This window comes from Canis lupus, chromosome 2 (genome assembly GCF_003254725.2).
Source record: "Canis lupus dingo isolate Sandy chromosome 2, ASM325472v2, whole genome shotgun sequence".
NCBI lineage: Eukaryota > Metazoa > Chordata > Mammalia > Carnivora > Canidae > Canis > Canis lupus.
The window spans coordinates 56,483,546-56,511,355 of NC_064244.1; the positions used below are offsets into that span (position 1 = coordinate 56,483,546).

General features: G+C 42.7%; 1 protein-coding gene and 1 long non-coding RNA gene across 3 annotated transcripts; one reads left to right on the plus strand and one right to left on the minus strand.

The window, feature by feature from the left end:
- Positions 1-400: 400 nt before the first annotated feature.
- LOC112659961 (uncharacterized) lies at positions 401-2,977 on the minus strand. The gene is made up of 3 exons (XR_003136613.3): positions 2,838-2,977; positions 1,157-1,496; positions 401-618 (listed from the first exon to the last, which is right to left on the minus strand). It is a non-coding gene; the product is annotated as an uncharacterized LOC112659961 (long non-coding RNA).
- Positions 2,876-27,810, plus strand: GOT2 (glutamic-oxaloacetic transaminase 2). 2 transcript variants are annotated; one of them, XM_049097986.1, is made up of 10 exons: positions 2,876-3,012; positions 16,168-16,324; positions 18,603-18,731; positions 20,084-20,143; positions 20,897-21,058; positions 21,285-21,389; positions 22,645-22,795; positions 23,313-23,478; positions 25,489-25,643; positions 26,576-27,810. In XM_049097986.1, the coding sequence occupies exons 1-10, from the start codon at positions 2,924-2,926 to the stop codon at positions 26,872-26,874; spliced, it is 1,473 nt and encodes a 490-aa protein (XP_048953943.1). In that variant the 5' UTR covers positions 2,876-2,923; the 3' UTR covers positions 26,875-27,810. The 2 variants fall into 2 exon arrangements, with proteins under 2 accessions (XP_048953943.1, XP_025302993.1); XM_025447208.3 differs by having other exon boundaries at positions 25,489-25,639.

Here is a 27,810-nt window from a genome sequence, read left to right on the forward strand (position 1 = left end):
GACCACAAGCAGCAGGGGGAGCAGCAGAGGGAAAAGGAGGAGCAGGCTCCCCAGACAACCCCAATTTTAACTGATATACTGGCAGTTACTTTGAACTCCCTTCCACCTCTTCCTGCATGTAATCACTAACCCCCTTTTATCTGCCTCTGTGATATGGCCCAGATCTGTAATCTTTTGTCCAACATTACTACTTCCACTTGAACTTAAACAATCAGAATTTCAAAAAAAAAAAAAAAAAAACAATCAGAATTTCTTACCTGGATTACTCAGCCTTCTTTCTACCTAGTCTCCCTATCACATAAGGGTTGTCCCTTTCCATCTATCTTTCCTATCAGTAACCCAAATTAGCTGTCATATGAGAAAGTTAAATATATATATTTATATATATTATTATATTTATTTATTATTATATATATTATATATATTTATTTATATATTTTTTTATTTTTTTATTTACTTATGATAAGCACACAGTGAGAGAGAGAGAGGCAGAGACACAGGCAGAGGGAGAAGCAGGCTCCATGCACCAGGAGCCCGACGTGGGATTCGATTCCGGGTCTCCAGGATCGTGCCCTGGGCCAAAGGCAGGCGCCAAACCGCTGCACCACCCAGGGATCCCTATATTTAAATATATATATAAGAGAACAGTATAACAAATACACCCAAAATGACCATTGTTAATATTACTTGTAACTTTTTTGTGAAGCAAATATGACAAAGTTGTGTCATTCCCTCCATAAGGGCAAACACCTTCCTATACTCTCCTGTACTGAAATGTATCCTTGGTGTATGTTTTTTTCAGACTTTTACATACATTTACAAATGAATACATGAAATGATTTTGCTTATATTAAAATTTTACCTAAATGAGTTTGCAACTTGTTTTTTTTATGTTTTTGAGGCTTGAGCTCACTTACACGTAGCTCTATAGCACTCCATCACATGACTATAAGAGCACATCTATATAACTATTGATGAGCAACTTGGCTGTTTCTTGTGTTTTTCTTTTATGAACATTGCCTCACTAATATCCTATACATGTTTGAGGTCTCGAAGGCTATACCTGGAAGTAAAATTGCTGGATCTTAAGATAGTGATTGTTATGGGTCAAAATGCATTCTCCCAAAATATAAGTTTAAGTTCCAATCCCAGGTACCTGTGATTTGCAAGCTGGGTCTCTGCAGATGTATAAGATGAAACCGTCACTGTAGGCTCTGATCCAATACGATTCATGTCCTTGAGGAGGAGAACAAACTCAGAGATACACACAGGGAGATAATACAATGTGAAAACAAAAACAAAACAAAACAAAATACAATGTGAAAACAGAGGCAGAGATTGAGTGATGTGTCTATAAGCCAAGGACCTGCTTGCTGGCAAGGATTGCCAGCAACTGCGAGAAGCTGGAAGAAGGCAGGGAGCAGATTCCTATCCCAGAGACTCCAGAAGGAACGAACCCTGCTGACATCTGGATTTTGGGCTTCTAGCCTCCCGAACTGTAAAAGAATAAATTTCCATTGTTTTAACCATCCAGTTTGTAGCATTTTGTTAGAGCACCTGTAGGAAGCTAATCTAGTAGTGGAATGGAAAGTTGTGGCCTATGGGAGCACAGGCTGAGGTCAGGGAGAGAGCAGATGAATCTGAGACAGTCGCTTGGGGCTGGGCTGGGAAGGGCCTAGAATATGACCTCAGGCAATGAGATGCCACAGAAGACAAATTAAATTGGCAAGGGACACGGTTCTATTTGGGGTTTAGAGAAGTATCTGAGAAACAGCCATTTTTTTTTTAATTTTTTTTATTTTATTTATTTATGATAGGCACACAGTGAGAGAGAGAGAGAGGCAGAGACATAGGCAGAGGGAGAAGCAGGCTCCATGCACTGGGAGCCCGACGTGGGATTCGATCCCAGGTCTCCAGGATCGCGCCCTGGGCCAAAGGCAGGCGCTAAACCGCTGTGCCACCCAGGGATCCCCGAGAAACAGCCATTCTTGAGAGCTGACTTGTTTGAATCATTCTAGTTCTGATATCTCAAATTTATTCACTTTTTCCTTTAAAACTGTTTCATTCCATTCCACACACAACTGTAAGGATTTGACTGACAAACACAAGTTTGTCATTAAAAACCATGCATTGGGGATCCCTGGGTGGCGCAGCGGTTTAGCGCCTGCCTTTGGCCCAGGGCGCGATCCTGGAGACCCGGGATCGAATCCCACGTCGGGCTCCCGGTGCATGGGGCCTGCTTCTCCTTCTGCCTATGTGTGTGTGTCTCTCTCTATATATATATCATAAATAAATAAAAATTAAAAAAAAAAACAAAAAACCATGCATTATCTTGCGCTACTACACCAGGCCGTTCTTAGACATAATCGGCTAATCTCAATCATCACAAATACCCCCACGAGATGGGCCTGTTATCCTCTACAAACCAGGGATAAGAAAGATTCAGGAAGAAGGTGGGTGATTTGCACTTAGGGAAACAGCTTGCTAAAGTCTGAGGACTGGCCACCTTGGGCACTGGCTGTACGGCAGATGGCAAATTACTCTCACCTACATCGGTATATATTTTCCCAGCTCTCGAGTTGGCATAATAGCTGCTACCTCTACAGTCGGGTCTGTCGTGATTAAGCCAAAGCTTTTCAGGCGCTGCGAACCGCGATACAACGCAGGGTCACAGTTCTCCGGGACCACGTGGCCCTGGGGGAGCCGACTCCCGGGCGAGCCCACGCGGCTCAGAGGCGGCGGCCGCGCCGAGGCGCCCCCGCCGCCAGGGTGCGCTGTGACGACGTTCGCGCCGGCGGACGGCCGCTCTAGCCGCCCGGGTAAGTCGCTGTCCTTACCTCCCGCGGGAGCCCGCGCCTGCGTGTCTGCGCCCGCCGGCCTGCGCTCCGTCGTGCCGCTGCCCACTGCCTTCTCGCCGCCCAGCATGGCCCTGTTGCACTCCGGTCGCGTCCTGTCTGGGGTCGCCGCCGCCTTCCACCCAGGCCTCGCTGGTGCGGCTTCTGCGAGAGCCAGGTAAGCAGGGGAGACGGACACGGAGCTGGGGACGACGGGCCTGCCCATCCGGGCTGCCGGCGCCCCAGGGCATCTAACCCCCCAGCCCCCCAAGCACAGGCACCATACACACACTTTCTCTGACACCCCCTCGGCTTCAGTGGGGGCTGATAATTGAGCGTCGGCGCCTCAAAGTGACCCTCGGGGTCTTACATCCCCATCCCTCCCCTCCCTTGTCCCGGGACCGCAGGACAGCGTGCCAGCGCATTCCCCCGGGTTCCGAGTCTGCGGCCCTCTCCAGCACCCGGACTCCCATTCAGGGTTTGGGGGGTCACGAGACGCGGATTCGGCGCCGTGGGGGCGGGGGGCGGGGGGCGGGGGGTGGGGTGAGGTGGCGAGGGGAAGGCTCTCGCGGCTGCGGTGCCCGGCCGGCCTGGCGCCCATTGGCTGCGCCGCCGAGGCTGCCTTGCGCGGATTGGCTGCGGCGCGCAGGGCCGGGTGCCCTTGGTGCGCTGCCCTGGGGCGCGCGGCGGGGCTCACCTGTCGTGGCCTCCCGCGGGCTTGAGCGGGGTTGCAGGGCCGCGGCGTGCTTCTGGCCGTGGGCCGCGGGAAAGGAAGTACAGGGCAGGGAGGCTCCCGGGGCCCTGGCTTTCAGGCCCAGCTCTCGCTTCTGCATCCCCTGACCTTGGTGCGTGCATCCTCCCTCCTTCCCCCTCCCCCGTGTTACCACCAGAGTCCCCGGTGACCCCTGGACCATGTGGCCTTCACATGGAAAAGGTTCAAGGTGTAGTTCACCTCCTTTTTGTTTGACTATAGGGAAGTCACCGCTCTTCCTCTCCACCTCTCTGTGCTCTCATTTACTAAATATTTCGTCACAGTCTCACAGAGCCAGGTGCTAGGCCAAATGATAGAGGCAGTGGTGAACGAGTGACGGGTGTCACTCAAGACATTTACAAATATGTAACTTCACACTGTGCTAAGTGTTGCAATAAGAAAGTATGGAGTTTAAAACGAATTAGTAATTCCTTCCTAGTGAAGACCCAAGCCAGGCGATTAAGTGACTCAAGAAGGCAGTTTGAGACTGTATGCTTTAAGTACCACCTAAAGAGGAGCCTAGTCTCCAGCCCACCACGGGCCAGGTACTGATTACAAGGAGCAAAGCCCTGGCCTGTTCTGTGTGCCTTGATTGTATGCCTGTCATCCTCAACCGGCAGAACAGTTTGTCCTTTACACAGCCTCACACTCTTGGCAGTACAGTTTTGCTTGGGCTTTCACACTTTGTCTATCCCTGATTTAGTTCCTCCTTGGCACTCTTTCAAGGTGTGCTCTCTAAGCCAGCCTACCTAGTGGACCAGAATTAGGGAGAAGAGAAAGGGGTGCCTAAAGTTATGGGCAAGAGAAAGTTTTGCAATATTGTAGTGGTCTTAAAAGTGATTATTGTTTTATAGATTTGGCTGGGTGGCCTAAAGCTTTACTTAAAGTGCTTGGTGCATATCCCTATGGGTGTGACCTTTTAGTCATTCTTTGAGTTTGAGTGGCTGACTCATTTTTCTTTTCAGTCTTTTCACAATGAGAATGTAAGTTCCATAACGACTTTGCTCACTGCTGTAAAGTCTTAAAGTAGTTGAGCATCTACAGCTGAGAAGATGCTGTTCAGATTTAAGCAATGATACATGATTGGGTGATAGAGCCAGCTGCCATATTTGGCCATGACAGGTAACCCTTCCGACAACAAGGAAATGAGAACCTTCACTGCTGCCACTGTAGAAGTGATCTTGACCAAAGTATATTTTTTTAAGATTTTATTCATTTGTGAAAGACACAGAAGGAGAGAGACAGAGACACAGGCAGAGGGAGAAGCAGGCTCCATTCAGGAAGCCCAATGTGGGACTCAATCCCAGGACCCTGGGATCACGCCCTGAACCAAGGGAGACACTCAACTGCTAAGCCACCCAAGCATCCTGATCTTTACCAAAATCTAAAGTTTATTTAAAGTAAACTCCACTAATTGAAATTTCTTTATTTTTTTAAACAGCCCATTTTTATACAATTCAATCTTGGCAGTCAGCATTCTGAAGAACTGAGGGTTAATCCTATAAAATACTTAATTGGTGTTGAGTCTTTTTTTTTTTTTAAGATTTTATTTATTCATGAGAGACATGGAGGGGGGAGGCAGAGACACAGGTAGAAAGAGAAGCAGGCCCCATGCAGGGAGCCCGATGTGGGACTCGATCCCGGGACTCCAGGATCAGGCTCTGGGCTGAAGGCAGCGCTAAACTGCTGAGCCACCCAGGCTGCCTGGTGTGTTGAGTCATTTTAATGGAACTCTTAAGTTCAAATGTTTCATTTAGCTGTATTATTTGTTGTAAGATTTTATTTATTCATGAGAGACAGAGAGAGAAGCAGGCTCCCTGCAGGGAGCCCAGTATGGGACTGGATCCCCAGACCCTGGGATCACACCCTGAACCAAAAGTAGACACTCAACCACTGAGCCACCCAGGCGCCCCCATTTAGCTGCACATTTTATTTTATTTTATTTTATTTTATTAAGATTTATTTATTTATGATAGACATAGAGAGGCAGAGACACAAGAGGAGGGAGAAGCAGGCTCCATGCTGGGAGCCCGACATGGGACTCCATCCCGGGACTCCAGGATCGCGCCCTGAGCCAAAGGCAGGCGCTAAACCGCTGAGCCACCCAGGGATCCCCATAGCTGCACGTTTTAAACAGAAAACACTCAACATTTAACCTTTTCTGGTTGACCGTGCTGTGAAAACATAGTGACATGAAATCAGGCTTAGTCCCAGGTCAGTAAAGAAAGGGAAATATGCTAATATATCTTGATTTATAATGATCTGTTCTTAATTATCCTGATTAGTTTTTAGGGAAATAAGTGAAGGCATATCATGAGACCCTTTAGAAAGGCAGTGTGCAATAGTGGTATAATAGCCAGTAGTTAGAAGATCAAAATTGTAGTATCATCTTTGCCATATTTAGCTCTGTGATCACGAGCAAATTAATTCACTTCTCTTCATATTTTAAAATAAGAATGTGAGGGAAAGCATTTTTTTTAAACTATAAAGCACCAGACAAGTTCCCAGAAAAAAATGCAAGGAATTAGAAAGGCTTATCTGAATAGTTTGTATCTAACATCTTTTCGTTTGCTAGTCAACATTGCTCAATGACCGGGCTTTGCTCTTAAGTCCAAAGTACATTGGCAGGAATCCATTTGTAGGCCACAGGTTACCAGCATCATTTTTGTCCCATCTTGTGTTCATCTATTACTATTCCATTTATTCATTTATTTATTTATTGTAAGATTTTATTTAGGGACGCCTGGGTGGCTCAGCGGCTTCGCATCTGCCTTCGGCCCAGGGCATGATCCTGGAGTCCTGGGATCGAATCCCACATCGGGCTTCCTGCATGGAGCCTGCTTCTCCTCTGTCTGTGCCTCTGCCTCTCTCTGTGTGTCTCTCATAAATAAATAATTTTTTTAAAGATTTTATTTATTTATTCATGGCAGAGAGAGAGAGAGAGGCAGAGGGAGAAGCAGGCTCCATGCAGGGAACCCGACGTGAGACTCCATCCCGGGTCCCCAGGATCACACCCCAGCCTGAAGGCGGCGCTAAACCGCTGAGCCACCGGGGCTGCCCAATAAATAAAATATTTAAAAAAAAAAAAAAAAAAAAGATTAGAAAAAAAAAGAATGGTGCCTTCCGTCCTTGGGACAGCAGTCTTGTCATTGTTTTTCGTTTTGTTTTTGTTTTGTTTTAAATATTTATTTACTTATTTATTCATGAGAGACATACAGAGGGAAGCAGAGACACACTCAGAGGGAAAAGCAGGCACCATGCAGGAAGCCCACTGTGAGACTCGATCCCCGGCCCCAGGATCACCCCTGAGCCAAAGGCAGACGCCCAACCACTAAACCACCCAGGCATTCCAAGTCTTGTCATTGTTGATTAAAGGCCTTAGAAACAGAGATATCTTTTTTTTTTTTTTTTTTTAAGATTTTATTTATTCATGAAAGACTGAGAGAGGGAGGCAGAGACAGAGAAGTAGGTTCCCGGCAGAGCAGGAAGCCCGATATGGGACTTGATCCCAGGACACCGGGATCACATCCTGAGCCAAAGGCAGATGCTTAACCAACTGAGCTAACCAGGTGCCCAGAGATATCTTTTTTAAAATGATAATTGCTTACTGGAAGTTTTCTATATGTCCTTGACATTCAGAGTATTCCTTTCACTCATCAGTGGCAAGTGGCTACATGTTTTCAGAGTCTGAATTGTGGGTAGGAAATAAAGGAAGCTTTCTTCAGGCCCAGTTCAGCAATCACTTCAAAGTATCTTTCTTACTTTTGCTTAGAGACTGGAAAAACTAAGCAGCCTACAACAATGAAAAAAGAGGGAGATTTTGAGTCCTGGCAATAGAGCTAGTAAGGGGGAAGAATGGTAATAATGTCTTATAAGATTGTAAAAAAACTAAGTAGAAGTAATTGAAAAGCAAGAAAGACCTGTATTTAGTCATAAAGTTATGACCATATGCTTCTTGAATTATCTACATATTTGCCTCACCAGACACCTTACTAGTGGCACTATAGTTATAAATGAAAACATACAAGTAATAACTTAGGAGTGTTGATACTAACATCAAGCGCTCACTCTGCTCCAGGCCCTGAGTGTTTTAGATTTAATAACTTCTTTCACTCCTAACTCTGGGAAACTCCTAACTCTGGGGAGGAGGGCGGGGGGTGGGGGTGAATGGGTGACGGGCACTGAGGGGGCACTTGACGGGATGAGCACTGGGTGTTATTCTGTATGTTGGCAAATTGAACACCAATAAAAAATAAATTTATTATAAAAAATTAAAAAATAACTCCTTTCATCCTTATAACATCTCTGTAGGAGAGGGACTCTTATGCCCTCATTTTTCAGATCAGGAAAGTTGAGACTTAGAAGTTAACTGGCTTGCCTGTGCTCCCTCCCCCAAGCTGGTATACAGCTGAGCTGTTATTTAAATCCATGCAGTGTGACATTATCTAAGGCAAGCTAATAAAAGAAATAAATGCCTGGGAAATCCAAAAATGGAATAATCTACCCTTCAATAACAGAATTAACTGTGTGTGACAATTACAGCTACTAATGCTGAGGTAGTTTTTAGCATGTCAGAAGAGCATAAATTTAACTCTAATGCTGTGCTGAGCTATCCAGTGTGCCTTATGGAGGAGTGAAGTGTACAAGTGCTGACTGGTCACTGACTAGTTCAACAAGGGAACCATTTTCGAGGAAAAAAATCTAAATAATTCGCTGAGCTTGTCAGCATGATAAGCAGAGAGAACTTTCACTGTGCTGTGCTAAAACGTTTGATTGCTTGAGATTGGATAAATGATTACTAAAAAAACTTGAGCTATTTCACCTGGGTAATTTGGACCCTTGCTTCCCCTTGTCACTGTAGAGTGCCCCCCACACACAACACACACGGTCTGTTTCACCTTTAGCCTTTATTCTTATGCCTCTGTTGGGAATGCCTTTTTCCTCCTGTCATCCTTAGCACTCACCTCATATGTCACCTCCTCTAGGAAGCCTCCTGAAGCTTTTCTTTCTTCCCCTCCCCCAGGTTAGTAGGTCCTGTCCTTAGGCTCTGAAAAATAATATTCTGTGCTCTGAGCCTGTCCTTATCACTGTACATCACCCCCCACACACTCTAGCCTGCATTGTTTAGGACTCCCTACGGGTCGTCCCACTGGGCTAATGTGGTAGGGAGGGGTGGTTTTACTCTACATTCCCAGCTTTTAGCAGATAGCACATTCTCAATAATTAATTTAGGAGATCATAAAGACTTTGTTTTCCATAATATTAAACTGTAAAAAGCTTTTTGCTTATTTGCCCTGAAGAAAAGGGGTAGAATAATCTTTTTTGCAGAACAGTAATTTATCTTGAGGTAAAAAACCTCAGTTGATACATTAACTGCTGCCAAGAAACTGTTTATTAGAAACAAAGATGGTGCTTCTTCCGTGCCCTCTTAGAAGTCTCAAAGTAGTTCTAGGTGAAACATAACCTGAAAGTTTTCTGTTTGCTATATTTAGGATTCAATCTGGGAAGGCTAATTCAAAAAAATTGTTAGATATTTGATCACTTGATTAAAATAATATTGTGAGTGGTTGAGAATTAATCATTGTTTACCTATGAAAATGGAAAAACAGGGATCCCTGGGTGGCGCAGTGGTTTGGCGCCTGCCTTTGGCCCAGGGTGGGATCCTGGAGACCCGGGATCGAGTCCCACGTCGGGCTCCCCGTGCATGGAGCCTGCTTCTCCCTCTGCCTGTGTCTCTGCCTCTCTCTCTCTCTCTCTGTGTGACTATCATAAATTAAAAAAAAAAGAAAAGAAAAAGAAATGGAAAAACATTAAAATTAAACACAACATGACTTTAAAACCCTTTCATATGTGAGGAACTTTTGTTTTTGTTTTTTCTTTAGACGTAAGAGAGTCAACAAAGCATAGAGAAGTATTCTGTTAACAAAGAATCTCTACTATCTAGGCAGATTACACAGAAGGTAAAAAAATAACCTTTTGTGGGTTTTGTTTTGTTTTTAAAAACATTTATTTATTCATGAGAGACTCAGAGAGGCAGAGACACAGGCAGAGGGAGAAGCAGGCTCCATGCAGGGAGCTTGACATGGGACTCAATCCTGGGACTCGATCCTGGGACTCCAGGACCACTGAGCCACCCACGGATCCCCTAACCTTTTGTTTTAAAGGTAAAGTCATTAAGGGGCACCTGGGTCACTCAGATGGTTAAGCATATGCCTTCAGCTTAGATCGTGATCTTCAGATCCTGGGATAGAGCCCCCCAGCTCAATGGGGGCGAGGAGTCTGCTTCTTCACCTCCCTGTTTCTACCCCTGCTTGTGCTCATTCTCTCTCTCAAATGAATTTAAAAAATCTTTAAAGGTAAAGTCATTAATCACTAAACCAAGGAAGACGGCAAACATTTTTAAAATGTTAACACATTTCATAGTTTCTTTTCAGACTAAATTCTAATGAATCAAGACAAACTTCATTTTCCAAGTTTTGTCCTTGTATGGTCTTTCATATTTGCAACAAACTGATACTTTAATGCAGTATTGACCAATTTCTCAGTTTTAATTTCTAAAACAGTAAATATTAGTAGTTATACTCTACATAAATAAAAGTTGTTTCAGGCCCTCAACAAGTTTTAAGAGTAAAAAGGGATCTAAAGACCAAAATGTTTGAGGACTGCTGCTTTAGGACTACATAACTTTTTTTCCTTGAAAAACAGAAACATAGACAAAATTGCATTTCTGTCACATTTGATCCAAGTATAGTCTCAGCCACTCATTAATAATAACTTTTAACTAAAGTAACTTCCATTTCAACAAACTGAGGGGAAGGCATTGATGTCAATCCTACACAGACATTTTAGAAGACTAGTGGACTCACATAGTTCAGCTTCTACACCCATATGTAGTATATCCCTTTAATACTTTCATATATATATATATATATATATATATATATATAGTCAACAAAGAACATATTCACTAAAATGACCCAAAGCTCTGGACTTCTAGTTTCCAGAACTGTGAGAAAATAAAATTCTGTTGTTTAACCCAAAAAAATTTTAATAAAATGACCCAAAGCTATAGCCTCCTAGCACACATAAAAATAAGAAATAAAAATTATGCATGGTGATTACCAAGAAATCATCTAGGTAGCCAATGATTAACTTATAATTGATCCAAGATTTTGGGGACACCTGGGTGGTTCAATCGGTTGGGCATCTGCCTTCAGCTCAAGTCATGATTCCAGGGTCCTGAAATCAAGCGTCACATCAGGTTCCCTACTCAGTGAAGAGCCTGCTTCTCCCTCTCCCTCTGCCTGCCACTCCCCCAGCTTGTGCGGGCGTGCTATCTCTCTTTCTCTCTGTCAAATAAATACAATTTTTCTTAAAAAAAATTAATATCAGAGTCCAGTAGAGGGTTGTCCTGCAATGTGCCTGACCAGTACTTCCCAAAACAGTCAAAGTGATCAAAAACAAGGGGTGTCTGAAATTGCCACCACCAAAAGCAGCCTAAGGAGACATAACAAGTAAACACAATATGGTATCCTGGATAGAATCTTAGAACAGAAATAGGACATTAGGTAAAAACTAAAGAAATCTGAATGAATTGTGGATTTAATTTTAATAATGTGTCACTATCAGCTCATTAATTATAACAAATGTATTCTAATATAAAATGTTAGTAATAATAGGAAACTATTGAGGGGCAGGTGTTGGGAACTCTACTAGCTACTCAGTTTTCTGTAAATCTAAAAATGTTCTAAAAAATTTAACCTACTGGGGCTCCTGGGTGGCTCAGCCAGTTAAGCCTCCAACTGTTGATTTCAGCTCAGGTGTTGTTCTCAAGGTTGTGAATTAAGGGCCATCTTGGGCTCCATGCTGGGTGTGGAGTCTACTACAAAATGAATGAATGAATGAATGAATAATTTACTAATAAAAGAGAAAAGGGGCATCTGAGTGGCTTAGTCAGCTAAGCATCTGCCTTCGGCTCAGGTTACAATCCCAAGGTCCTGGGATCAAGCCCTAAGTCTGGCTCCCTGCTCAGCAGGGAGTCAGCTTCTCATTCTCCTTCTGCCCCTCCCCATCACCTGTGTGCAGTCCCCCCACCAAAAAATAAATAAAATCTTTCCCCAAAAAATGTACTTTTTAAATTTTTTTAATTGAAGTATAACTAACATACAGTGTTATATTAGTTTCAGGTGCACAATATAATGATTCAGCAATTCTGTATGATAGGCAATCCTTACCAAGGTGTGTGTTTACTCTTGGGATGCCTGGGTGGCTCAGCAGTTGAGCATCTGCCTTTGGTTCAGGGCGTGATCCCAGGGTCTGGAATTGAGTCCCACATTGGGCTTCCCACAGGGAGCGTGCTTCTCCCTCTACATATGTGTCTTGTGTCTCTGTGTGTGTCTCTCATGAATAAATAAATAAAATCTTAAAAAAAAAAAAAGTGTACTCTTACTCCCCTTCACCTGTTTCACTCATCATCCACCTCTTCCCATCTGTAAACCATCCATTCTCTGTATTTAAGAGTCTGGTTTTTTGTTTGTCTCTTTTTTTTCTTTGCTCATTTGTTTTGTTTCTTTAAATTCCATATGGGAGTGAAATCTTACAGTATTTGTCTTTCTCTGACTTATTTCACTTAGCATTATACCCTCTAGATCCATCCATGTTGTTGCAAATGGTAAGATTTCATTCTTTTTTATGGCTGAGTAATATTCCATCATATCACATCTTCTCTATCCATTCATCTATGGATAGATGACACTCGGGTTGCTTCCATATCTTGGCTATTGTAAATAATGTTGCAAACAACATATGGTGGCATATATCTTTTTGAATTATTTTTGTTGTTGCTTTCTTTGAGTAAATACCCAGTAGTGGAATTACTGGATATTATGGTTATTCTATTTTTAATCTTTTTTTAACTTTTTTTTTTTTTTTTTTTTTTTTTTTTTTTAAGTAATCTCAACACCCAGCATAGGACTCAGACTCACAACCCTGAGGTCAAGAGTTGCATGCTCTACTGACTAAGCCAGCCAGGTGCCCTCTATTTTTAATTTGTTGAAAAACTGCCATACTCTTTCCAATAGTGGCTGCTATACCTTGCATTCCCACCTGCAGTGCATGAGGGTTCCTTTTTTTTTCCACATCCTAGCCAATGCTTGTTTTTGGGTCTTTGATTTTAGCTATTCTGGCAAATGTGAGGTAAAAATATGTCAGAATAATAATTAGCTGAACACAAATTTACATTTTTCATAATTTTAAACATTGTATAGGAATAATATTAGCTTATAGTATCAGTTAACCAATATAAGTTTAGGAAAAACAAAGCCACACAGAATAAAATGTATGCTTACATCATACTTACCATGAATAAATAAAAGACCTAGCTATTTTGATTAAATCCGTTAAACTAGTCTCAAAGGTTTATATCACTGATGTGAACTTGAATTTTTTTTTTAAACATTTCTGAGTTTAAGAAAAAAAACTTTAGGGCAGCCCGGGTGGCTCAGCGGTTTAGCACCACCTTTAGCCCGGGGTGTGGTCCTGGAGACCCAGGGTTGAGTCCCACATCAGGCTCCCTGCATGGAATGGAGCCGCCTTCTCCCTCTGCCTGTGTCTGTGCCTCTCTCTGTGTGTCTCTCATGAATAAGATTAAAAAAAAAATCTCTTTTTTTTTTTTAAAGAAAAAAACTTTAGCACATTTAAAGTACTAGAAATTCAATCTCTATAATACAACCAGAACAGAGCACCTTTTTTTTTAAATGGAGCCCAACACAGGGCTTGAACTCAGGACCCTGAGAATAAAAGTCGGATGTTTACGATTTTTATGATCCCAATTTATCAGTACCCTACAGAGCTGGAAAACATTTCACATCAGACACTCAGAGGTAAACAAAACCTTTCTGAATTACACAGATTCTACAGCTCTTCGGGTCTATAACTTCAGTCACAGGCCTAGAATAAACAAAAACCTCACAGCTATGATATTAAAAAGAGCTGCAAAAGTCTTTTTTTAAAAGATGTTAAGTAATCTCTGCTCCCAACTTGGGGCTTGAACCCACAACCCCAAAATCAGGAGTCGTGTGCTCTGCTGATGAGCCAGCCAAACACCCCAGAGCTGCAAAGTTCTTGATTTAAGCTTCAAATTAACAAAGTCGGGACATCTGGATGGCTCAGCAGTTGGGCATCTGCCTTTGGCTCGGGTCATGATCCCAGGGTCCTGGGATCGAGTCTCACATCATGCTCCCTGCATGGAGCCTACTCCCTCTGCCTATGTCTCTGCCTCTCTTTGTGTCTTTCATGAATAAATAAAATCTTAAAAACAAACAAACAAAAGTCAAACCAGATTATGTGTAATTTCTCACCCAACAGAGAATAGATCTCTACTACCCATTTTCAGAGTTTACTGAATGGTCAGACCATAAAACCAGATTCACAATCATTGCTGCCAATGAAAACTAGCCAATTGGCCATTGGTAAACTGGAAACAAAGCCCCCAGTCAGTAGCAGGAGGGGAACCAGAGAAAGTTATTTATTTAAAGTTCTTTTGCCTCGGACTGCTCCCTGGAGACTGAAGGTATGGAAGTGAGTGCCGTGCCTCCAGCCGGAAGGGCTTCTGAAGCCAGCAGGACACAGCAAGTAAACCCTAACACTCGAGTGATGAATAGTCAGGGCTATCCTTCAGCATTCGTGTTGTCTGGACCCCGACCAATATCATCCATAACTTGGCTATTTATGTCTTTTTAATATATACAGTGAAAGGGACACCCTTTGACACCCCTGACCAAGGAAAGGTTTGGCTTTCCTTGATGGACTACAAGCTCCAATTTACCTCTTCCCTCAAATTTCTCAGCATCTCTCCTATTGTACTCTATCTCCTGGCCTACTTCTACACCAAGTATGATGCTGTTCACTTCCTCATCAACACAGCCTCATTGCTCAGCCTACTGCTGCTTAAACTACCCCAGTTCCATGAGGCTTATCTCTTTGGCATCAACAAATACTGAGGGATGGGCCTGGGCATAATACTGGACCAAAGGGCTGTGACATCCTTTCCTTTTCCATATTGCCTTCTTGAAAGTTGAGAACTCGACAACCCTTCGTAACCTTTCTCTTCCAAAGGAAGAGAAGAGAATGGAAAATGGGGCCCGGTCCTAAGAGTGTTTTTTTTGAATCAGGAAAAGCAGGAAAGATACGAGCCAATAATTGTCCCCCACAGCAGGAAGCTGTGTTTAGGCAGCTGTATATTTTACTTGTAATAAAGATAATTTTGGGAAGCACCTGGGTGGCTTAGTTAAGCATCCAACTCTTGATTTTGGCTCAAGTCATGATCTCAGGGTCATGAGATCAAGCCCGATGTTGGGCTCAGTGGTGGGCATGGAGCCTACTTAAGATTCTCTCCCTCCACCACCACCGCCGCCTTCTTTCTCTAAAAAGAACGAAGATAATTTTTTCAAAAAAAAAAAAATATGTTGAGGCACCTGGGTAGCCCAGTGGTTGAGCATCTGCCTTTGGTTCAGGTCATGATCCCAGGGTCCTAGAATCAAGTCCTGCATCAGGGGAGACTCCCCACAGAGAGATTGCTTCTCTCTCTGCCTATGTCTCTGCCTCTCTCTGTGTCTCTCATGAATAGATAAATAAAATCTTTCAAAAAATAAAGTCTGTTGCCTCTTGAAATTACCTCAGGGCACCAAGAAAGATGAGGTATACTTCCCTAGCAACAAAGTTCACCTGGCCCAGGTGGATGACCCCCTAAGTCTGCAAAGGGATAATTTTTTTTAAGGGATAATTTTTTAAGGTAAAATCATGACTCGTATACATGTAGAATAACATCTAGTATTTTAACTTAGTAGTAAGCATTTTAACTTAGTAACAACAGGATGTTATAACTAGTTCCTGTTCGTTTTTAATTCCTAAATACCTCAAAATTCTGTCTTCCTCTATACCCCCTCCTGTCCTGTCCTGGTTTAGGCCCTCATCTCTATCTCTTTTGCCAAGTAATGAACCAGTGATCCTTCTGCATCTGCTCTTACCACTCTGCATTTAGTACCCTACTTTGCAACCAGATGGGCTCTAAAACTGCAAGGCTACTCGTGTCATTCCACTTAATCAACCTGCCCCCTCCCCTAAAAAAAAACTTTAATGACTCTACATGTTCTCACTATATCCAAGATGGGACACAAGAACCTATGTTTTTAACAACCTCTCCAAATGCTACCCTTTAATAAGTTTGAGAACAGGGTACAACCCAAATACCTTTGGGGAGCGAGAGGGTGTCATATAATATTCTTACAGTTGTCCTTCTTTTGGTCATCTCTTACCACCCTCAGTTTCTCACAGCCACATTATGTGAAATAGTCTTTGGGAATTTGAGTCAGGTTTGGACTGCTTTGAAAGTCTATACATGCACCCTGTCCTCCCAGGGTGATTGGGGTATTTCCCTCCTGCTCCTCGTTGCACTTGCAAATATTTGGTCTCCCATACTCCTCTGTAAAGTGCTTTTTTGAAATGGATTTTTGAAGGATCTGAGCTGTCTCTGGCCCTGGAAGTCTAGCTACTGTATCTCACATCTTTTATTTCCCATTTCAGTTCCTGGTGGACCCATGTGGAAATGGGGCCTCCAGACCCCATCCTGGGAGTCACAGAAGCCTTTAAGAGAGACACTAACAGCAAAAAGATGAATCTGGGAGTTGGCGCCTATCGGGATGATAATGGAAAGCCTTATGTGCTCCCTAGTGTCCGGAAGGTGAGTTTGCCATCTGTCCCTGCCTTCTTGGGAGAGATAAACTGAAGCTCCTGAAGAGTAGCAGAAAGAGTGCAGGGCTAGGAGTCCGGAGACCTGGGTTCTAGTCCTGGCATTAACTTCTCGAATCACTCAGGTCATCTGGGCTATGGTCTCCTTAGCCCCAAAAGTGACATATTGTAACTATGTGGTCTTTTTCAAGATTGAATTTATGTGGTTATCTGTAAGCAGATACATCGTCATGTTTAATCCTGAGGGTGCACAAAAGGACTGACAATTTAAACATTGCTTCTTGGTGGTAAGAATAGCCCTTTGTGGAGGAGGGTTACTGCCATTATTTTCTATTTCTCTCGTGTTGATTGCCTTAATAAGCTCTCCTACACAGGCATGCTCTGTCCTCTCTTCCTATTGAGCTATAGAGTAATACGCTTTATTTTTGTTGTATTTTTTTCAGTAGTCTTTCTGTTGGTTATCACTGTAACTTTAAATAATTAATCCCCTTAGAACAGTTTCCTTTCCATCTACACCACCTCTGTTGATAATATGAATGCTTCTTTGTCATTTCCAAAGGTGAGGTGGCAATGCATCATTCTCCATACAGCAGAACTGGGCACAGTGAGTGAAAGTTACAAAAGAATACTTCCGGGTGGGATGCCTGGGTGGCTCAGCCCTGCCTTCAGCTCAGGGCATGATCCTGGAGTCCCGATATCAAGTCCTGTGTCAGGCTCCCTGCATGGAGCCTGCTTCTCCCTCTGCCTGTGTCTCTGCCCCTCTCTCTCTCTCTCTCTCTGTGTATCTCTCATGAATAAATAAAATCTTAAAAAAAAATACTTCTGGGTGAAGGTAAGGCACTCCATAATCTGAACTTCACCACCCTGCAGCAGGTTGGCTCAGGCCCTCATGGCTCAGGCCACTGAAGTAATAGAAAATGAGCTGAATAAACCCCTGAAAGAAGAAATTTTAAGTGTATAGATTAAGGGTCATCTGTAGAACTCTCTGAATAGAAAAAAGGACTCAAGAAACAAGAAACAATCATGATGAGAAAACCCATTAAAAATTGCTGGCTCCCTTGGGATCCCTGGGTGGCGCAGCGGTTTGGCGCCTGCCTTTGGCCCGGGGCACGATCCTGGAGACCCGGGATCGAATCCCACGTCGGGCTCCCGGTGCATGGAGCCTGCTTCTCCCTCTGCCTGTGTCTCTGCCTCTCTCTCTCTGTGACTATCATAAATAAATAAAAATTAAAAAAAAAAAATTAAAAAAAAAATTGCTGGCTCCCGTGTCTCAAGTCATGCAGGAATTGTTCTGGTCTCAGTATCAAGTACTCGACAAGTATTAGCTATTTTATAAGCTGGAATACCACCACACACTGCTCTATGTTCCTTCATCAGGTCTTCACCCAACCGTAAGAGTCATAGCAACAGTTTGTTCTCCGATTCAACAGGTGAAGAAACTGAAGCTCAGGAAGGTTACTGATTTGCTCAGGGTCACATAGCTAATAAGGGACAGCACACCTGTCTCCAAAGCATTAAGAGATGTGGCTGTTACTAGTAACTCTTTGACATTCTTAGACTAGCATATATCTTGAAATACTTCTTTTCTATGTATTTAGTTTGATTTTACTATATCTTTAAAGCATTGCTCATAAACTTTGTTCTTGAGCATTCCAAGAATGCCATTTTATATTTCATATTAACCAAGAGAACATTGCGTACTCATCCATATAAAACCTAGTTGTAAAAGAAAAAATATTACTTTAAAAATTACAAATATTGGGATCCCTGGGTGGCGCAGCGGTTTGGCGCCTGCCTTTGGCCCAGGGCGCGATCCTGGAGACCCGGGATCGAATCCCACATCGGGCTCCCGGTGCATGGAGCCTGCTTCTCCCTCTGCCTGTGTCTCTGCCTCTGTCTCTCTCTCTGTAACTATCATAAATAAATAAAAATTAAAAAAAATAAAAAATAAAAATAAAAAATAAAAATTACAAATATTTCTATTCTACAATATAAAATAGTAAGTATTCTACTTTGTATATATATATATATCTTTTTTTTTGGTATGTGTTTTCAAGTTTTTATTTAAATTCCATTTAGTTAGCATACAATGTCATATTAGTTTCAGGTGTACTACTTATCCTTTTTTCTTGGACAGTATTTCCAGATAAAAACAAGGCTTTACTTCCTTTATATTTAATATATAAATTGAATTTATAAAACATTAAATATTAATCAGAGTAATTGTATGTAAGGAGAAGAAACTAAGAGGAAACCTTTCTCACCTCTAGGCAGAGGCCCAGATTGCTGCAAAAAATTTGGACAAAGAATACCTGCCCATTGCTGGACTTGCTGAATTTTGTAAGGCATCTGCAGAACTAGCCCTGGGTGAGAACAATGAAGTGTTGAAAAGTAGCCGGGTAAGCAGAGCAGACTCTGGCATCATGTAGTCTGTTTTTAAATTTTAAATTTAACAGTTTAACAAATTTGAAATAATTTAAATAAATAAATAAAGATATCACTTTGCAATGATTGTTTTGAGGTGACCACACTACTGCTAATATCTCTTCTTTAGGAAGTAAGATGGCACTTATTAAATCAAAGATTTCATATAACCAATTCCAAAAATATAGCAGTAATCCTGAAATGGAAGAATAATTTGACTGAAGAGTTGACATTGCTCTGTGTGTGCTTATACTCATTTTACACTGAATATGTTTTAGAAATGCCAGACTATGCCCAATTTTAGGCCAATAATTAGCTGCTACCCTAAAGTTCTCAGCTTGCAGCTTAGATGGAAGAAGCACACAGGCAGGGCTCTGGGGGACAAGACCAGTCTGGTACTGCTCTGCTGCCCTTTCACAGCCAGTTTGGACATTGAGAGCAGACCATGGTTCCTTCTTGCTGCCTCCCTCTTCTCTGGTCCAGAGAGCATCATGCAGCAATGAGGGGGGAAACACAAGTGTCTCCTAGCATCTCCTCCTATCTCCCTGGGGACCCTCTTATTGTAGAAGAAAGATGTCCCTAAAGGTCACTGAACATAGACTTCTTATAAATAGATTACATAATTTTTGCTTAATCTGTATCTATCTAGCTAAAATAACATCAGCTTGTTCCAGAAGTTGCTGTGCCTTTGTGAATTATTAGTATTATCAGATCCACAGTTAGATTTGTTTTAAGAGTTTATTTTTTAAATAATCTCTTCAGTGTGGGGCTCAAACTCACAACCCTTAAATCAAGAGTCCCATGCTCCACCAGCGAGCCAATCAGTTGTCCCCACAATTAGGTTTTTATTTCTGTCACGGCAAAGTTTGTAGAGACAAATTTTGTTTGGTAAAGAGTTTGTTAGGTTCTTCCATTTCTTCTCCTGCCCCTGGAATATTTTAATATAGTGACTGTTCTTAGTGTCTTCTTTTCTCTGTGTAAATCAGCCTTTTCTCATGGGTGATGATTCGTCATATAATACAGTATGATACTGACAATAAGCCATGAGGAGTTAGCTTCTCCATCAGCAAGGGTGTTGGCAACTAAAGAGAGGTTTGTTTGAGGACTCACAGGGAGAGTCGGTCTATCTCTTAGGAAATGGGGAAATGAAACAATAGTGCCATTCTCGCTCATTTCCAAATACAATTTGGAACATTGTCTTCAGATTCTGAAGAAGGAAGGGGACTGACTGTACAGAACAGTGCCTCCGTGGGCCTGGCCTTGGTTCTGTTCATTGTGGGCCTGTAGAGAGTGCCCCATGTTACTGACCATGCTGTCTCTCCTTCAGTATGTCACCGTGCAGACCATTTCTGGAACAGGGGCATTGAGGATTGGAGCCAGTTTTCTGGTGAGTCTGGAAATTCCTTTAGGAGAAAGATGTAAGACAGTCCAGAAGTTGAGGATGATGGGGTTTCCTATTGCATGTGTGTTTGCTGCCTTCTTTCCACAAAGTTGGAAAAATGGATAAATGGAGTCTGATAAATGGAGTCAGGCTAAGAAGAGTGAAAGTTCTTAGAAGAAATTAAAAGGAAGATAGAATAATAATAAATATAATTTGTTATACACATCTGTTACTACCAGCTTTTATTTTACTCTTCATTTAATCTTTGTGAAGGAGGTGAACCTCCCACCATTTGACAAATGAAGAAAGTGAGGGCCAGACAGGTAGGTCCTTGGCTACACAGTGAATTTACTTGTCAGAGCCTGGATTCCAACTCACAGTGCTGCTGCTGAGTCATTACTATCTCTCACTCAGAGATAAGCTGAGTTTCAGTAAAGAAAATGTCTTCTTAAAAAAAAAAAAAAAAAAAAAAAAAAAAAAGAAAATGTCTTCTTGGGATCCCTGGGTAGCTCAGCGGTTTAGCGCCTGCCTTCAGCCCAGGGCGTGATCCTGGAGTCCCGGGATTGAGTCCCACATCGGGCTCCATGCATGGAGCTTGCTTCTCCCTCTGTGTCTCTGCCTCTCTCTCTCTCTCTCTGTGTCTCTTATGAAAAAATAAAATCTTAAAAAAGAAAAGAAAATGTCTTCTTCAATAAAATACATCAACTCTTTCTTTTTCCTCCTCTTCACTTTTCCATTCTGTCTCATCCCACTTTTTAGCAAAGATTTTTTAAGTTCAGCCAAGATGTCTTTCTGCCCAAACCATCCTGGGGAAACCATACACCAATCTTCAGGGACGCTGGCATGCAGCTACATGGTTATCGATACTATGACCCCAAGACGTGCGGCTTTGATTTCACAGGCGCTATAGAGGACATTTCGGTAAGTGTGACTTTCAGGGCAAGAGGGGTAAAGGAACTGGAACAAACCTCCTTGCAGAGATTTGATGTTTCACAGCTGAGTCTCAATAGCTGACTTAAAATACTGAGGATCAACTAGTTCCCAGATCTCAGATTATCTGTTATTGATCAAAAATAGTGACCCTGTGACACTTTAGGTAAATTATCTCCTTCAGAGCTGCAAAGTTATCTGTTGGCTGTCTCTTTAGAAAATGCCACAGCAAAGTGTTCTTCTCCTGCATGCCTGTGCCCACAATCCCACGGGAGTAGACCCCCGCCCTGAGCAGTGGAAGGAAATAGCAACAGTGGTGAAGGTAAGGAAACTTCTCTCTTTGGTAACTGGCCTTATGAGATGCTTAACTGGGCAAAGTCTGAACGGTGAGAATTAGTTACTCTTGAGCCCACATTGTTGTCAGGAAAAAACTTACTTGCATAATTAGCAGTTCCTTTTTTTTTAAGATTTTTATTTATTTATTTGAGGAAGAGAGGGAGTGTACATGTAAGTGGGGGGAGGGGGCAGAAGGAGGGAAAGAATCTCAACCAGACTCTGCTGAGCACAGAGCCCAATACAGGGCTCCATCCCACAACCCCAAGATCACAACCTGAGTGAAATCAAGAGTCAGCCACTTAATCGACTGAGCCACCAAGGCGCCCTGCATAATTCGCAGTTCTTAATTGATGATACGTGAACAGCTTGAAAGTAATTTTTGTTCCTCAGCCTGGATGTAGGGAATTCTGATCAATTCTGTGGTTGGTTAGCCTGTACAGTGGGCATCCACTGGTCCCAGGATGTCTGTTATTAGCACCTACGTTTGCCCTGGTCAGGGTTACTTATTTGTCCTTTATATACTTTGTCATGTCTCCTATCCTTGCCTGTTTTCTCAGCATGACCATTATCATTCAAAGGATCAGCTGTCAGAGAAGGCACTAGTCAGTTTTAAGGGAGGAGGGGCACTTGGTGGCTCAGTTTGTAGAGCATGGAACTTATGATCTTAGGGTTAGGAGTTCAAGTGCCACATTGGAGGGAGAGTTTACTTTAAAAATTCCAGAGAAGGAAAATATTCCTGTTGCCTTGTGTCCCCATTTTCACTTCTTTTGGTTTCCCTTTCTTAATATTCTGTCAAACCTGGAGTACAAACAGAATTAAACAGAGGAAAATAAAGAGAGAGCATTCAGAGAGCACTCTGAAGATGAGATGGTTCCCATGAGTCCTGGGTGTAAGATGAGGCTGCCAAAGTTACATTAGGCTGATGCTGGTCCTGTGTTGACTGGGCCAGAGTAATTACCCAAATTCCTATGAGCCTGAAAATAGCTTCCCAATTGATCAAGCAGCTTTCTGGGAAGATTGCAATTAAGAGTATCTTCTCTTAATGTCTTCGTGAGGGGCCATATCCACCAAAGTAAAAATATATATGATGATGTCTTAACTCAGGGAAAATTAAACATCTCCAAATTGCCACTGGGGTGAAAAAATTGTGTTAACTATGTGAGGGACACATGGTCCCAATAAGCATGTGGACATCTTGAGAGGGACTCCCTAAAGCTTTGCTCTTCTCTTTTCTTTCCCAGAAAAATAATCTCTTTGCATTCTTTGACATGGCCTACCAAGGCTTTGCCAGTGGTGATGGTAACAAGGATGCCTGGGCTGTACGCCACTTCATCGAACAAGGCATTAATGTTTGTCTCTGCCAATCCTATGCCAAGAACATGGGCTTATACGGTAAGCTAAGGGACCCACCCAGTGCATGAGATGTGTGTCCTGATGAGATTGAAGAAGTGCTGGAAGAGGATGCCACAGAGATACCAGTTTGGGGGCTGGGATGTCTGTGTGTCTGTCCACACGCACATTTGTATGTGTGTTACACAGAGAAAAAAGATGACATGGATTTTACTGATCTTAGTCACATCTTCTTTCGTGTCTCTGAATTCTTCCAGCAGAGAAAACTAATGACTGCTTCTCTAAACAAAAAGTGACTGCTCCACGAGCCAAGAAGATGGATATAATTAAAAAAAAAAAAAAAAAAAAAAGAAGATGGATATAATAAAAAGAGACTTTTGAGTACTCAAACTTCCTGTTGTCTCTAGATTTACCATACTGGTTGTTGAAACCTTTTTATTTATAACATATTTTTATGGCACTTCTGATGGAAGCATAAAACCTAGCAAATTGAATCGTGATTTGCTTTAGCATGTTAGATTGGAAAACTAGAAGAGAAGATCTATTTGTGTCTTTTCAGGTGAGCGTGTAGGAGCCTTCACTGTGGTCTGCAAGGATGCTGATGAAGCTAAAAGGGTGGAGTCACAGTTGAAGATCTTGATCCGTCCCATGTATTCCAACCCTCCAATCAATGGGGCCCGAATTGCCTCAACCATCCTGACCAGCCCTGACCTGCGAAAACAATGGTAAAAGCACATTGCCACTCCCCAGCCATCTGCCTTTCCTGCCACTGATCTTTCAGATCTTATTTATAATCAGCAAGTAGTGCCATAAAATATCACACAGCTTCTACATGTGGAAGGGGAAGAGAGGAGAGAGGAGTGTGCGTTTTGTTAGCCCTTTCAAATAAATACATTGGAGACACGTAATTCAGAAACAGCAGGGTTTTTTATTCCATCATCTCCACGTTAGGTAGAATCTGCCCTCTCCTCAACTGAAGTTCAAATTGAAGTGCCTTACATGGAAAACTTTTTTAAGGACATCATATCTTGGGACGCCTGGATGGCTCAGTGGTTGAGTGTCTGCCTTTGGCTCAGGATGTGATCCTGAAGTCCTGGGGTCGAGTCCCGCATCGGGCTTCCTGCATGGAAGCTTCCTGCTTCTCCCTCTGCCTGTGTCTCTGCCTCTATATCTCTCTGTCTCTCATGAATAAATAAATAAAACAAAATAAAAAAGAACATGATATCTTGGGGTTTTATTAGGCTTACTGTCTGAATCTCTTGGCATCTGTGCTTGCTCTTAGCTACTCAGTCTCTTGTAGTCCACATAAAACAGATATTTTGTATCATGACCCTGAACACACATTACCTATAAAACATACACGTAACTGAAACGCTTGTCAAAAATTCAACAGTTGGGCTTCATGTATTATATTCTAATGTTTTCTAAATGCCAGTTGCATCCAACTACCTTGAATATATGAGATATGAATGGGTGGTGCCACATAATTTAGAAAACCTTACATTTGATCAGAGGTTGGCAAACTGTTCTTGGGTCATATCTAGTCTGTTCTCTATTACAAAGTTTTGTTGGCACACAGCTACACCCATTTTTGATGAATTATGTATGGCTGCTTATGTGCCATAGAGCAGAGTTTAGTAATTGTGACAGAGAGCAAATAGCCCACAAGACCTAACACATTTATAATTTAGCCTTTTTTTTTTAATTTTAATTTTTATTTATTTATGATAGTCACACAGAGAGAGAGAGAGAGGCAGAGACACAGGCAGAGGGAGAAGCAGGCTCCATGCACTTGGAGCCCGACGCGGGATTCGATCCCGGGTCTCCAGGATAGCGCCCTGGGCCAAAGGGAGGCACCAAACCGCTGCGCCACCCAGGGATCCCTATAATTTAGCCTTTTATAAAAAATTTGCTAAGGGGATGCCTGGGTGGCTCAGTGGTTGAGTGCCTTCAGCTCAGGTCGAGATACTAGGGTCCTGGGATTGAGTCCCGCATTGGGCTCCCCAAAAGGAGCCTGCTTCTCCCTCTACCTAGGTCTCTGCTTCTCTCTCATGAATAAATTAATAAAATCTTTTTTTAAAAAGGGGGTACCTGGGTGGCTCAGTGCATGATCCCGAGGTCCTGAGATCAAGTACCCCATCAGGCTCCTGCAGGGAGCCTGCTTCTCCCACTGCCTGTGTCTCTGCCTCTCTCTGTCTCTCATGAATAAACAAAATCTTAAAAAAAAAAAAAGGGTCATTCATTCCTTTTTTTTTAAGATTTATTCGTTTATTTGGGAGAGAGAGAAAGCAGAGGGTGGGTGGCGTAGGAACAGAGAGAATCCGAAGCAGGCTCCATGCTGAACACAGAGCCCAATACAGGGCTCAATCCTACAACCCCGAGATCATGACATAAGCCAAAATGAAGAGTTGGATATTTGACCAACTGAGCCACCCAGGTACCCCTCATCTTTCTTTTTTTTTTTTTTTTCCCATCTTTCTTAGTAATTCAGTTATATTAGTCATTTTAGCTGCCTGATCAAAATAGTGTTCTGATAGAGCACAGTGCTGTAAAATAGCTTTTTTATTTCCTGAACCAGTGACAGCATTTGACTTAGGCTAGGACAAAGAATTAAAGCATACTAGGGGAATCCTCAAGGAAGGTAAAATTGCTGTGAACTGCGGCTTATCTGTCAGTGCTTGTCCAAAATTGAGCTGCATCCCAGGGTTTTTTGGTTTTGTTTTTTTTCTTTGCAGGTTGCAGGAAGTAAAAGGCATGGCCGACCGCATCATTAGCATGCGTACTCAGCTGGTCTCCAACCTCAAGAAGGAGGGCTCCTCCCACAATTGGCAGCACATCACTGACCAGATTGGCATGTTTTGTTTCACAGGACTAAAGCCTGAACAGGTTAGTGGGCTCTGTTTTCTCCTCAGCTAAACAATTGATCAGTCCTGGCAAATTAGAATTCCTCATAGATCACCCACCTGTTCAGATTACACTTAAAACAGGCATTTTGCAGCCCTCTTAGGTAAAAGAAGAGTGTAGCATTCATTTTCTTTATTTTTATTTTTTGTTTTTTAAAGATTTTATTTATTCATGAGAGACACAGACAGAGACATAGGCAGAGGGAGAAGAAGGCTCATCACAGGGAGCCCAATGTAGGACTCGATCCCAGGACCCCAGGATAATGCCCTGAGCCAAAGGCAGATGCTCAAACACTAAGCGACCCAGGTGTCCCTCATTTTCTTTTGTTTATTAGTCATTCACCTCTCTGTATCTCCCATGACACTGCGAACCACTGTTGAGCAGAGTGTGTTTTGGTCATTTTTGTGACCCTTGCTGCTCCTCTGAAGTGATATCAGAGCAAGCAAGAGCCTGAATATTGATAGACAAAGCTGTTCCATAGCTGGATTCTGGAACTATTGTTTCTAGAAATGCTGGACGGAAGGGTTTTTTTTTTTACCTATACACACCTCAGAATTGCTCATCCTACTTTAAAATAGTTTTTTCTGGGATGCCTGGGTGGCTCAGTGGTTGAGCATCTGCCTTCGGCTCAGGGTGTGATCCTGGAGTTCTGGGATCGGGTCCCACATCAGGCTCCTTGCATGGAGCCTGCTTCTTCCTCTGCCTGTGTCTCTGCCTCTCTCTCTATGTCTCATGAATAAATAAAAAATCTTTGAAAAAAAATAAAATAGTTTTTTCTTCCTTCTCTCAACACTAGCCCACCAAATTCTGGGAACAGGGTTTAAGCAAGAAAATCATTTCTGTTATTTTCCTGTTTTACTGCACCAGGCTAGGCAAATCCCCCTGCCTCAAATGTGCTCTTGTACTGTCTCCCTGCAGGTGGAGAGGCTGACCAAGGAGTTCTCCATCTACATGACAAAGGATGGCCGCATCTCTGTGGCAGGGGTCACATCTGGCAATGTGGGCTACCTTGCCCATGCCATTCACCAGGTTACCAAGTAATTTCCCTGGTGAGAGGGAACAGAGACAACCTTCCTGCCTACGGCCTCTGCTGTTGTGAGATTCACATGGAGAGAGGAGGAGGGTGGATGGTGGCAATCAGGTCTTTTCTTTCAACCACAGTAGTTAACACTCAACCACTGAATGTGTTTTGCAGAAAAGAAGGTGTAGTGAAATAGGGCAGAGGCACCTGTGGTGGGTGTCTGAAACTCTGGGGCTCAAAACCAAACTCCTGCCCCTCCTTTAACTCCAGCTGTTCCAAAAGAGTTTACATGTACAAGAAAGACATAGCCCAAAAAATTCTGTCAATCATACCATTGCAATATTTCAGAAGCTTTAACTGCAGTCCCTTACCAGCGGTATTGGGGCACCTCTGTAGATCTAGTATGAGAATAGCACCTACAAGGTGTTGTGGGCAGAGCCCATTCTAACATCAGCAGGCAGCCTCGTGTTTGTCATCCTGTGACTGAGCAAGCTTATCAACAGACCTCATTACAGAAATCATGTTTCATAAAAACCAGCAGGTCTGCTGCCACTGCAGTGAGGAAAATAAAAGATGCTATTTCCTGTCTTATTTGGGGGAGTGGAAATAAGGTTCTTTTTTTTTTTTTTTTTTTTCCCAGTACTTTTGGGCATTTTAAGTTCTGTTCTTTTCCTTAGGCACAGAGATCTATAACTAGCCTAGATTTTCATCCTGTTCTACTGCTTGATTGGCCACCTGCCCTATCCTATAGAGTTTACTTACTTGAAGAACTAAGAATATAATTTACTGCTCATCCCATACCCTCACCTTTCTCATCAAAGAATAGCAGAGAGTAGGTAATGGCTCTTAGATCAGCATCCTCTTCAATGATTGATTGTCTCCTGGCCGGAATGTTGCCTCTGCCTGGTTGGACCTCTTCGTTCAGTACTGTTGTGCGGTCTCGCATTTCACATCATGAGTGGGCAATGCAGGGCAGAACCAGGAAAGCAGATATCTGGGCTTTGGTTTTAACCTTTGTGTGCTGCCAGCTGGACTCAGGCTTCACCTTTTGGAAAGATAACCACCATCTGCTCCAATCATGTAGACTTCTTGCAGCCTGGTTTCTCTGAAAATAAACTTACTGTAGATCCCA

What these genes read in the sequence shown, in the direction of transcription:
- GOT2 (XM_049097986.1), top strand. Translation starts at nt 2,924, where the DNA reads ATGGCCCTGTTGCACTCCGGTCGCGTCCTGTCTGGGGTCGCCGCCGCC. An exon ending in AAGTGTTGAAAAGTAGCCGG is followed by an intron (nt 18,732 to 20,083) that starts GTAAGCAGAGCA and finishes TCTCTCCTTCAG; the next exon opens with TATGTCACCGTGCAGACCAT. An exon ending in ACTAAAGCCTGAACAGGTTA is followed by an intron (nt 25,644 to 26,575) that starts GTGGGCTCTGTT and finishes GTCTCCCTGCAG; the next exon opens with GTGGAGAGGCTGACCAAGGA.